This window comes from Triturus cristatus, chromosome 4_1 (assembly GCF_964204655.1).
Source record: "Triturus cristatus chromosome 4_1, aTriCri1.1, whole genome shotgun sequence".
NCBI lineage: Eukaryota > Metazoa > Chordata > Amphibia > Caudata > Salamandridae > Triturus > Triturus cristatus.
The window spans coordinates 707,019,155-707,032,380 of record NC_140585.1 but is presented as its reverse complement, the minus strand read 5'-3'; the positions used below and the strand labels follow the sequence as shown (position 1 = coordinate 707,032,380).

The following is a 13,226-nucleotide window of genomic DNA, read 5'->3' as shown; positions in this document are numbered from 1 at the left end:
ATTCCAGAAACCTTTTTAAAATAAATGTTATTTGGGAAAGTTTTTGGATCTGGGGGCTAGCTTTAATTCCCTAACATAAGTCCCTAAACAGGCATTTTGTTTCTCATTATGCTGCTGTCCCTTAAGGTGAATGATTGCATACAGTTCAGTTGATTACAAAAAAAGAGATTTCACTCCTGGATCTGATTATGAACGTACACACTGGTGAGGCAGAATGACGTGGTCGAGCCCTCAAGCTAGGGGCCACGATGGTGTCGCCCTCTGTGCACTACAAGTGCTTGTGACTGAAATATAAATGTGCAGGGAATCATTCAGCTTCTGGTGTCCTCTGCCATTTCTCCAGCTCTATCCGGTCTTCATCACCCCACTTTTAACTAGTAGAGAGTGGATGCCTGTGAAGAAGGCATCGGGTTAGCGGGGAGCTGGAATACTGGTGATGTGCTAATCCTCAGGCTCTCCAACTAATTATTGTTGCACTCCTTCGTGTGACTGAAATTTGAATGTGCAGTGAACCAATCAGCTTGTGGTTTCCTGTGCTGCACTTCTTGTTGTATCCTGTCTTCTCTGCTACGTTTATGCTTAGTGGAAAACTGTCCTACCTGATTAAGAAGCTGGGAGAGCTGCAATACCAGTAAAGTACTAATGTTCAATCTCTACCCCCAAAACGAAATTGAGTTCTTCACATCATATGTTCCACAAGTTTGAGAGTGCAAGCTGGTTCTGGTCTGACTCGTTTGAAAAGCTAGGTTTTAATAAGAGGATGTAAACTACAGAGAATTTGTTTCCTCTTGATACTCTGTTAGATAAATATTTACCTCATTTGCTATTGGGTCTACATAAGTGGCTTGGAAAAGAAATAACAAGTATTCAAAATATGGATATTTCGCTTGCTGCCTTGTGCAGATGATTAAGTTGTCAATGTTTTTATTGTGATAGTTAAGTAAGTAATCGGGCTTATTCAGACCCTTAAAAACACACTATTACATAATTCACACACCGTTTTATTAAGAGTGTTTTTCACTATGGATTAATTGATCATTTTTCTCCATTCTGCATTGAAAAAGTAAATTGAACTCCTTTTGTTATTTTCGATTAACAGTTACAACATTAGAGCGAGGATGCTTATTAAGTATTTTTCACATTTATGTCCTCATAATATACTCTGATTTTTCTCTATTTCCTTAAAATAAAACTTCGAATTTTTCACCTCGGTTTCATTCCTGTTTGAAGTTGTAACAGCTTGTTCCGAGTAGACAGAAATAAATTAATTGTTTTTTCTTTATCACTTTCTATTTTACCTCTTTAACGTTAGGAGCGATTTTATGTCGATTGCTTAAGCATTAATGGGTAAATCACTAAGATTTCTACAGAAATAAGATCCAATAAGTCCTAAACGAAATTCTAAACTGCCCTCTGGAACAGTGTCCAGCCAAATAGCTTAAACTGTGGGCCCTTCAAATTGCTGTTTGTTGAACTTACAACCATTCCGAACGGCTGTTCTTACTTCAGGCATGTTTCCTACTTTGTTGAAACTTGCGCTGGTGATACCACGCTTAAAAACAAAAAAAAAAGCACTTACCAATTTCAAGCCTTTTTCTGTCCTTCCACTAACTCTATAATTTTGGAATCCTATGTAAATAAAAAGCTGAGTTTTAGAGCTTCATAACTATTTTGACCCTGACAAATCTAGTTTCAGGGCCAACGTCTGCACAGCGTACCAGCTAATCTCAGTTCTCAATGAAATCCATATGTGTCAGGAGGCAGGACTCTTAGCACTGTTGATCCTGTAAGATCTTTCTGCCTAATTTGCATCTCAGGAACGTGAAGGTGAGAGTCAATGCCCTTGCTTGGTTTAACTCATTTCTGACCAATAGGTCGTAGGCTATTTCACTTCCTCCTTTTTAGTCTGAGTTCAAAGATCTGGACTTTGTTTTTTGTCAGGGCTGAGCACTGACTCCAGCTCTTTTTAGGTTTCGCCTGCAAAGCTCTTGCACTGTGCCTGCAAAATCTCTTGTAATAAAAAAAAAAAAGAATCTTTAGTGGCCATTGGTTGACTGCGCGGTCATTCCTATTTTCTTGCTTCTTTTTGGCTAACCGCATCAATGTAACGCCCTCAGATTTCACTTCCTCTTTCTTCTTCCTGACATTTGGCTGTTACCAGGAGCTTGGACCAAGTACAGTTTCCGGTTGGTGGCCAGTGTCTTTCCATTGGCCGCATGCTTCTTGAGAGACTTATTTTTGCCTAGCTTCTAGCACTTCATAAGAGTGCATGTTTTCTTACTCTCTTCCCTCCTCCCAACGCACTCCTTCTGCGCTGTTCCTTGCACCCAGAGCATCCTCCCCATGTTTTTGCTTGCACCAGCCCCTAAGCACGCTAGTAAGCACTTAAATAAACGTTGACAAACCTGGAGAGCATGTGGCGCCTGTGAGTAAATAGCAGGCAAGAAAGGAATGTTGTGTTACATGTTGCACAGCCACATGGCTTAAAGGGTAAAAAAATAAACGCTATGACTTAGTCAGTGCTGACCACGGCATAGTGCTTTTTCTTTTCTTTTTATTTTTTTGTACACACAGCTGTGTTCGGTGGATTTAATAAGGCCAAGGTCTTTGCTGCTACCTACAAAATGACCTTTAGTCCACTGCTGCTGAGGAACACAATACAGCCTTGGTATTCTTCGCTCTGGGGTAAATGCGTCGAAACAAATGCAGTGGAAATTAGTGCATAAAGCGCTACGAACCTTCAAATGGCTGTCTACCTAGAGGCACTGCAGATCCATACCGCGCTTCTTTTTGGGTATATTTATATAATGCAAACTTGGCAAAGAAGGATTAGAGCACATAAATGGTTCCATTCATTGGTTACGCGTCACTGTTAACAAAAAAAAACCAAAAATCCAAAGCCAATAGATTACACATAGGTGAAACCTATTGGCTTTGTAAACGCTTTTTGAGTCGGTGTATTTTGTGTGCTTCATCTGTGGGGGAGGGGGGAAGGTAGACTGGTTAGGATCGTTGCAAACAAGTATATGCAGAGACAACTTTTCATGTGCACAAAATTGCTATATGGGCACAATCTAGTATGTCCTAAATGTAAATGGATAATATTGTGTACAATTTTCTGGATGTGACTAAACTATATAGAATAGTGTGAAAACAAATTGTAGAATCTAGACAGTTTGCATTGTGCACTCAATCTATGTGTGCAGATTAATTTACAAAATAAAAAGGGGAGATGAATACAATTAAGTCGTGCCACAGCTCTGCCCATTCATTCAGTCACCTGTTGCTGACTACAGTTAACCTGGCCCTCAGTTAACCAGTCTGAATGCAAGATCCAAAGTTCTGTTGAAGGCTTGAACGTTCCTTCAAATCCAAAAGATCAGTTCTGTGGTGTTTTCATAAAAAAAATATTTTGCAGTACCGACTTTTGATGGGCGTTAACAGCAGTCGTAGGTTTTTGTTGATAAGTGTTTGCAGTTCGGCTCTTGTTGTGGTGCATTAAACATGTTCGTGCCTAGTGGCTTACGGGAGCATTCGCATGCATATGCATGCTGTTGCTAAAATCAATGTCTGAGGAGATTAATATAACGTGCACTGGCAAATCATACAGTGTTATGTACCAATTTGTTTCTCCCACTTGATGGTGTTTTGTTCGATTTGGGGCATACTAAGCCAAAGGTTTTTTTTGTGTTGGATAGTTGATGTTTTAAAGTGTGTATCTTCTACTGCGTGGGATTTCTTGAAAGTTGCTCTTGGAAATCATTAACTTTCCTCCACGAGTGCAAGACTGTCTACTTCTCCTTAGATTAGTTGTACTTTTTACATCTTTTTATTGCTTTAAACGTTTAGTTTTAGTGATGTGTTGATAGTATAAATTGATGAAGAGAGTTGTCTTCATCTAGACAATGAATTAAATATGCAGTTATTTTTATTGAGAGCACTGTAGGCAGACGTGCAGCCTGGGCCTCCTGATCGGCCTATGTCCACTTCCTTCCTCTAAGAGACCGGTAGGTTAGCTGTGCAAGGCTAGAGTAGGGGTGGGTTCCCCACTTCTATGGTAGTGCACTGTGTCATTCCATATCATGTTAGACAATGCTATGGTTCAGTTTATTGAAAGCACGAATATTTTGCAGTTCCCTGTCTTGCTAGACCTCGATGGAATAAAAAAGGACCAAATAATTAGGTTGATTCAGTACATTGGAAAGAGCAATGCAATTGTAACAAACTGCTTGCGACTGAGACTCAAGTAGACCATCGACCTGCACTTTTAAGTTTCGCCTCACACAGCACATGTACTGTCAACAAAATCGTTTATGGAATAAAAAGAAGAAAAGCTTAAAGTGGGCTTAGAGCAGCACATTATTTATCAATACTTACTATTGTTTGGCTTCCACGCCACTCTTGTTTGCTTGCTTCTTATTTATCACACCTCTTGCATCTTCCTCACTGTTTGCCTCCTGCTTTTTCTCTTTGCGTTTGTCCCTGCAGTAGAGTATTAACCTAGCCCAGCTTCTTGTTTGTGGCTATTGTCCTTCCACTAGCCACGCGCTCATCCAGGTACTTTTTTTTCTTTTCACTTTTTGCTATGCTCTCTATAATAGTTCATTGGACTCTGATGTCTCCCCCACCCTCATCTTGCTGTCTCCCCCACCCTCATCTTGCTGTCTGTTGTTGGTTCTCCCTCACCTCTCCCTTGCCGCTCCTTTGTGTTGCTTCCCACCACGCATTCCTCCTGTTGTCCCTTGCTGCTCCCCCCTCTTGCTCCCTCGCGCTCTGTCCCTCCTCCTACACACCTCTCTAGTGTTGCTTTACTCAACTGTCTGTTCGTTCTTTCTGTTCCCACCCTCCTCTTCCGCCGCATCCCTCGTGTTGTGTGCCCCCGTGTTATTTTAGACATATTGCATTGCTGTCTGGGCTTCTGTGCAACATGGCCTAAAGAAAAACAAAAAATCTCTATGATGCAGTCAACACTTGCCACATTATAGTACTTTTTAAAATTTAATTTGTCATGTTGCACAGCAGCTTTTGCTGCCGTGCAATATGTCTAAAAAAACACCGACCAAGCCAATACATCTTGCATAGACAAAACCAATTGGCATTGCTAATGCTTGTTAATGTTTGCTACCCCAGTATAGAGTCTAATATATTTTTCCAACTTTGCGTATTATTTTTATGCAGATGACACAACACGTCCTTAAATTGGAAGGCGACATCTCCGACATTCAGCTGTTCTTCAACCCATGCATACTTTCGATATCCACATGAATGAATGGATGGTTGCTCCTTAAGACTTAATTCCTCAATCAGAGCTCTTGTTCTCCTAGGCTCCTAACCCATTTCACATTGCAAAAAAATCAGGATATCCTTTTTGATAACAGCCTGAAATTTAAAACACATATATTAAAAACAATTTTCTCCACCCACCTTGCTAATAAGATTTAAAATGTGGCTGCCCAACTTCTCTTGGGCATCAATACATTTGATGCTATCTTGCTCCATCTTAGAAGGCTGCCTGACTTCACATTGATTTTATATGTCACAAGCATTTCACTTCTGGTCTTGCATACCTGCACCCTATTTTCCAAATTATCTTCCATCCACCTGTCATCCTGTGCTAAACGTCCGAGTGGCACGCAGCAGGAAGGTCGGATTCAGGGATTGTTGCTTCGTTTTTCTGACCCTATCAGCCGGAAATGCCATCCCTGCATTTCTCTACAGTACCGTTCTCGACCTAAATTTCAGGAAACCTCTCAAAAGCTGGCTGTTAAATCTCTAACTCTCTAATCTACTCACTTATGACCATGGGTTTCTGCCTAGCATTGGGACATCTATGTGGGCTCTATGAAAGCAAAATCAAGTTTTAAAACTACATCCAGGTTTTACGATATTATATATGCATTTCCATCTCTGCATGTCCCTCCAGCAGATTCCTGAGATTTACTTTGGGTCCCCCTTTCTTTAGAGTCACAACAAACATCAACAATGCCACGGCACCATCTATTAGTAAAAGCAACATCACTACCATGCAGGACGATTAGTACAGCCTTTCTGTTTTATGCTTTTACACAAGTTTACTTGATAATCGTCCATTTAACCCTATCAGACTATTTCAGATATAACTGCATTAGTTATTTGCTTCCTATCCTGTTTTCAGTGTTAGGACTTTGTAAATACAAACACTGAGTATTTATAAAAGCTCAGTATCTTAATTGTCTTTTCTGTAAGTCATCAAATTGAACACATTTTCCTCATCCCAGAAAGACAACACTTAATAAGTTTGTATTTATTTTCAATCTGCTAGTATTGCACTTTTTAGGTCTCGCCTGGCTATCGCGTAAGCGATGGCTCAGCGAGACTTATGTAGGGGCTTCAGAAATGCTCCCAAAGGCTTCCCAGGCGGATCGGGTGGCGGTTACGCACACAACCACGCGTATTCCATTTGCCACCAGCTACTTCCTGCGCGTGCGCCGCCTCACGCATTCAGAGGGATTTAGTAAGAGGCACAAGACCTTAGGAATGCGGTTTATGTCCAGTGCATGTGAGGCATTCAAGCGCGAAGCTGGCATCTGCCATCGGACTTGAAAGCAGCAGACTGCTTTTGTCAGCGCGCGCTCGGCCTCACTTCCTGCATCCCCTCTTACAACAATTAACTTTTGTTATAACTCACACCCCATATGCTCGTTCCCTCCCACCCTTCCTTTGATGTCCGCTTTTCTTGTTGTTTACAAACCACGCCACACACTGCTGCACGCCACACACTGCTGCACGCCACACACTGCTGCACGCCACACACTGCTGCACGCCTCACACTGCTGCACGCCTCACACTGCTGCACGCCTCACACTGCTGCACGCCTCACACTGCTGCACGCCTCACACTGCTGCACGCCTCACACTGCTGCACGCCTCACACTGCTGCACGCCTCACACTGCTGCACGCCTCACACTGCTGCACGCCTCACACTGCTGCACGCCTCACACTGCTGCACGCCTCACACTGCTACACAAAACACTGCTGCGTGCCTCGCACTGCTGCGTGCCTCGCACTGCTGCCCGCCGCGCACTGCTGCCCGCCTCACACTGCTGCCCGCCGCGCACTGCTGCCCGCCGCGCACTGCTGCCCGCCGCGCACTGCTGCACGCCGCGCACTGCTGCACGCCACCCACTGCTGCACGCCACCCACTGCTGCACACTGCTGCATTACTCACTGCTGCATGCTGTACGACACTGCTGCACGCCGCACACTGCTGCACGCCACCCAGTGCTGCATGCCTCACACTGCTGCATGCCTCACACTGCTGCACGCCGCACACTGCTGCACGCCGCACACTGCTGCACGCCGCACACTGCTGCACGCCGCACACTGCTGCACGCCGCACACTGCTGCACGCCGCACACTGCTGCACACTGCTACACGCCGCACACTGCTGCACTCCACACACTGCTTTTATGCGAGTTTATGCTACTGACATTGTAAATGACAATGCCTTTATTTGTTTTAAAACCAAAACCAAAACATAAATAAAAGGCATTTTACAATGCCAATAGCTCAAACTCTTATAAATGCGAGACCTGTCGCATTGCAAATGCTTGTTGTTGTTGTTGTGTGCCAGGTTGCCATTGGAAGGCTGACACAACAGAACATAAAATTGATAACTTATTAACATACATTAACAATCATATGAGAAGTTTAAGAGTAAAATACTTGTACATTATTTAGAACTAGAGAAGTCAATCAAAATAGTGTACATAGGTTTGGAGTCGTGAAGCAGCCTTGCTTCAGGCCGTTATCCATTTTGACCTAAATGGAGTATCAGCAGTGTCAGAGGTCAACTTTGACTGCTCCTATTGCTTTACTTTACTTAAGAGCCAATATGTCTATATTATTGAATGCCACAGGAAAATCTACGAAGGACCACCTGAGCCTAACACTAAGACCTGTTTATCTCGATGCCAAATACCATAAGACCTTTCGATGATCACATAAACTGTGGCTACCTGTTAGAAATGGGGGTCTCTAGTTGGCAATGGCTTGCACCTTTGTCCAAGTTGGAGACCCTACTTCCTAGTCAGGATAAGGGCGTTACACTCCTAAAATAACCCCTGCTCACCCCCTTGGTAGCTTGTCACGAGCAGTCACGCTTACCTTAGCGGCAGTGTGTAAAGCATTTGCACATAACCAACAGTAATACAGTGCAAGCACTACAAAAGGACACCACACCAGTTTAGAAAAATATCTAATATATTTATATACTTAAGACGAGACCAAAAACCATAATAATCCACAATACAGTACTTTGAAATCTTTAGTTATCAAAATATGCTAGAAAAACAGTTCATGTCAATAGCTCTGTCTGGACTATCACGGTGTCGTGAACAAACAAATCCAAACAGTTCTGGCTGACCGGGGCATCGCGGGTCAGCTACGGTGTCAGGAAGACCCGCAAACAGTACCTTTGGAGATGAAGGGCATTGACGACCTCTCGTTGAGCTTCTGAAAGAACGGCGTCCGCAGGCATTGGTTCCGGAGGTCGGTGCAGGAGTCGTCCGGCCCTCGAAGTCACACGCGTTGCAGATCGAACTCCTCTCTGTTGAAGTCAGGAGTGCTGGCGTCAGCAGGCATCGGGTGCTGCGGTGCGAAGTGCAGTGGTGCGGCGTGCGCCGCCCTCGGGTCACGGTGCGAGCAGCGGCCCGGTGGCGGCGGCGGCGGCGTCGTCGTCGGTGAGACCAGGGTCACGGTGCTGGCAGGTCACGGTGCAAGCAGCGGCGTTGTCGTTGCTGATGCGCCGTCGTTGGCTGACGAACTGGAGTTCATGGCACCGGCGTCAGTAGGCCAAGGTTGCGGTGTGGGATGAAAGTGGTGCGTTGTGTAACTTTGCAAGCGGTGCCCTTGAACGTCGATTTCTGCATGGAGCGGAGTCGTCGGGGATACCAAGGCGGCGGCGTGAAGCGAGGCGATACGGAGTGCGCTGCCCATAGGTCGCGGTGCGAGCAGTGGCTCGGTGGTGGCGTCAGCAGGCGTCGTTGGTCAGACCAGGGTCACAGTGCAGCGTTGCGGCAGTGCCCTCTGGTGCCTTCAGGACACGGAGTTGGCTGCGGCGTCATGGATGGCATTGGGTTGCTTTTTTTATCTTCTGTAGTAGCACAAAAAACACAGTTCCCAGTGATGAGGGCAGAAGAGCTTGAAGTCTTTCCTGAGACGTCTTGAACAGGGGGCAAAGCTCTACCTTAAGCCCTTGGAGAAACTCGCAAAAGTAGATTGCAGAAAGTTCAGTGCAGTCCTTTCACTGCCCAAGACAGAGGCAGCCACTGCAGGCCAACACAGCAAAGCACACAGCAAAGTGGTAGTTCCACCTCATAGCTTCTCCAGCTCTTCTTCTTGGCTGTATTCTTGGTCCAAAAGAGTTCTAAAGTTCAGGGGTTTGGGCTCCACTTTTTATAGCCCAAAATCCTTTGTAATCTCAGGCAGAGAGTGTCTGTGCCCAGCCAGAACCAGTTCTGCCCTCTCTGGTGTGGCTTCCTGGCAGGAGGTGGAGACGGCATTGTCAGAGGCAGACCAGGCCCATTCAGGTGCAAGGAAATCTCCCCCCTACTCTAAATGCAGCCCAGGGCTATTCACCCTTTTCCTGACCCACCCAGACTATCCGGAGCCACTCTTGCTCCCCAGCCCTTGTCATCCAAAACCCAGACAGTCAATCCACAAACCCAGCAGAGGCCTGCTGGATGGCTGAGCAAGAAAATATATACTTTCTAAAAGTGGTATTTTCGAACACAGAATGTAAAAATCACCTTCACTAAAAGATGCATCTTTAGATTCCGAGTTCAGGCATACTAAACTTTATATTCCTACCTAGTTCCCAGGGCCAGTTATGTTTATAAGATGTTATAAACAAACTCCCCATTCTGTCCTATGGGGAACATGTAGCCTAATTCACTATCAGGTCATGCCACACACACCAAGGCATGTCCTACCTTTCACATACACTGCACCCTGCAAACAGGGGTACCTTGGGCCTACCTTAGGGGTGACTGGCATGTACGTAAAGGGAAGGTTAGGGCCTGGCAAGTGGGTGCTCTTTCCAAATCGACATGGCAGTACCAGACTGCACACAGGCTCTGCAATGGCAGGCCAGAGTTACATTTACGGGCCGTTTGTGTGGGTGGCCCAATCCAGTGCTGCAGCCCACTATCCGTGTTTGATTTACAGGCCCTGGCACGCTCAGTGCACTTTACTAGGGACTGACACATAAATCAAATAGGCCAATCATGGAAACACCAATCCATAACACATTTTACCCCAGGAGCACTTGCACTTTATCACTGATCAGCAGTGAGAAAAGTGTGCAGAAACACTAAACCAGCCCAAACAGAGTCAAAACTGGGAGGTCAAAAAGCATAAGCTCAGAGAAAACGCGCCAAAAGATGCCAAGTCTGACACTACCCATAAATTCTGCTCGATCTTTAGAAAAAGACTCCTCGCCACAATATTTTCAACTGTTACTGTTAAATCTGCATCTCTCTTAGATACATCATTTGCTAAACAACAGTGTATTTGGTATTTTCTATTTGTAGGAGTGTTGTTGACCACTAAGCAGCATTGTGAGGATCCTGTTTATATGATACTGTATCTACTACTAACGAGATGATGGTTAGAATTTTAATTTTGCATTTCTTCGTTACACTCATTTAAAATGTAAAGCACTAATTGGGGAATTCTGCTGATGCGTATTTAGATTAAACAACCATTTTTCATGCCTTTGTGTGTTGTGTATAAAAACTCTTGCAGCAGTATGGTCACTTTGAAAGACAAACTTGCAGAGACTCCTAATAGAGTTCCTATTTTACTTTCCATCACAATTAAAAAAAAAAAAATTTAAACGGGCACAAATAATGCTGATTCAAATCTTTTTAGTGTTTTTACTTTGTATCTAATTCTACTTTTTTTTTTCTTCTAGGATTTCAAAAATAAAGTTTGTGATTGATATGTGAACTGATAATGCTTGTGGAGATGAGACTACAGTGTGATCATCGGTACCCACTATTTTCTGGAAGAAACTCAAAGATTACTTTTCCTAGTGTGGTGTGAACATTTTCTTACCTGTTTACATGTGCAGATCACTTCGCTACTGTGTTAGTCACTGTCTTTATGTAGCAATGACAAAATTGGATGAAGCAAATAGAGAGGCAAACATGCACTCTTCGATCAGATACCTTGGCTATCTAGCAAGGATCAGTTTGCTGGTGGCCATATGCATGGGTCTTTATGTGAGATGGGAGAAAACGGAGGACTCACTAATTCTAGTAATTTTTATCCTTGGGCTTTTTGTTCTAGGAATTGCAAGCATACTCTACTACTATTTTTCAATGGAGGCTGCAAGTTTAAGTCTTTCCCATTTGTGGTTTGGCTTTTTGCTTGGCCTGCTCTGTTTCCTTGATAATTCTTCTTTTAAGAATGATATGAAAGAAGAAGCAACCAAATGCCTGCTCATTTCCTCTATGGCCATAAGGACGCTGTGCTCTTTGGTGGAGCGGATCTGTGGCTGTGTACGACATCGACCCACCCTGCTGACATCAGTGGAATTTCTGGAGCTCACTGGTTTTGCTATTGCAAGCACGACCATGTTGGTTGAAAAGTGCATGAGTATCATTTTGTTGGTAGCAGCGCTTGCAATGCTGATGATTGACCTGCGGATGAAGTCTTTCCTTGCAATTCCAAACCTGGTGATATTTGGAGTTCTTGCTTCTTTATTGTTCTTCCCATCCTTAAAGATTCCTATAAACCCATTTGCTTTGGCCTGCTTCTTCAGCTGCCTGGTGTGCGATCCACTTTTTGATGTTTACTTCAGTGGACTTTCTGTTACCGAACGTTGGAAACCTTATTTGTTCCGTGGGGCAATTTGTCGAAGACTTTCAGTAATTTTTGTTGGGTGTATTGAACTCATATTCTTTATACTCTCGACCTTTAAACTGAGCCATCTTAAGTTATGGTACTTTGTAATACCAGGATTTTCAATTTTTGGGATTTTTTGGTTAGTATGCCATATTATTTTTCTGATCACCCTTTGGGGCTTCCATACAAAACTAAATGATTGTCACAAAATGTATTCAACACACAAAGCGGAGAACAACAGCCTAGATCGAGTCATGGCCTCTAAAGGAATGCGTCATTTTTGCCTAATTTCGGAACGCCTGGTTTTCTTCAGCCTTGTAGCTACAGCCATTTTTGGTGCAGTTTCCTGGCAGGTAAATTAACTAATGCATTTTGAAAAATTCATGTTGGAAGATTTACATTTTTTTCTCTTTCTTCCTATAATTCTCTTTCTTCCTGTAATTCTCAAGGATTGTGTTTGCAATAGATTTGTTTTTTTTACCTGGGTTGACAGATTATTTATAGAGGGAATTAGCAGACTACAAAAATGTTACTATTAAAATGCTTTCCAAAACAACGTTTATAAGCAGATCAAAAGAGTTTTAGGCTGCAGACCAAAAGAATGCAACTAATAATAGCAAACTCAGCAGATGATTGCATCAAACACAAAGGTTAAACCGCTACTGGAAATAACCAGAAGTTGAAAGGTAACCCGCCATCCCGAATCCTTGATTGTTGTATTTTTTTTCTCAAAAACAATTATCAGGTTGTGCACCGAGAAATAGCCTTGTGAAGAAAGATGGTCATTTGATCTTTCCTATACAAACCAACCTTTGTCTCTTTAAAACGTTCTTAGAACATATTTTGACACTGGTTGATTGACTTTGTATTCAAGTGTTGACTTATGGCAGGTTTCTCACTTTTGTTTCTCTGTTAGTAGATTTATCTCACAGACTTAGCTATGTGTTTTAGGTAAACATAACGATTGTGCCATTGAGGATGGGTAACCTGCTGAGTTGCTATAGGCACCAATGTGTATGCTCACCACCTCGAGAGTCATTCCAGAGGTTTTCTTTAGTGTCATTAGACAGTGCAAGTCAATCTGGGCTTGCATATGTTTTGTTTCAGTCTTTTATTTACGGTCAGTGATGCCATTTTGCCTCAATATTGTGATTGAACCCTTTAGAAACAAAAGGCTGAATTCTCAGCCACTGGTAGTTTGTAGTCTGCTGTTAGTAACATACTCTGTTCTCCTAACTCGTCAGCGAGGAGTTCGATTTTGGAGAGGGAAGAGCGCTATTCTCACAAGTAAGAAAGGTTTTCACAGTCTTGGAAATATTGAGAATGCCCTTCTGAAA

The 13,226-nt window shown here is 43.4% G+C and overlaps 1 protein-coding gene across 1 annotated transcript in view; it reads left to right on the top strand.

Moving 5' to 3' along the window:
- The window catches only part of TMEM168 (transmembrane protein 168), a 185,529-nt gene that overhangs the window by 25,408 nt on the left and 146,895 nt on the right, over nt 1-13,226 (top strand). The window contains exon 2 of the mRNA XM_085653177.1: nt 10,955-12,242. Within this exon, the coding sequence (XP_085509303.1) occupies nt 11,106-12,242 (1,137 nt within the window). The 5' untranslated portion in view covers nt 10,955-11,105. The remainder of the gene's footprint in view (nt 1-10,954; nt 12,243-13,226) is intronic.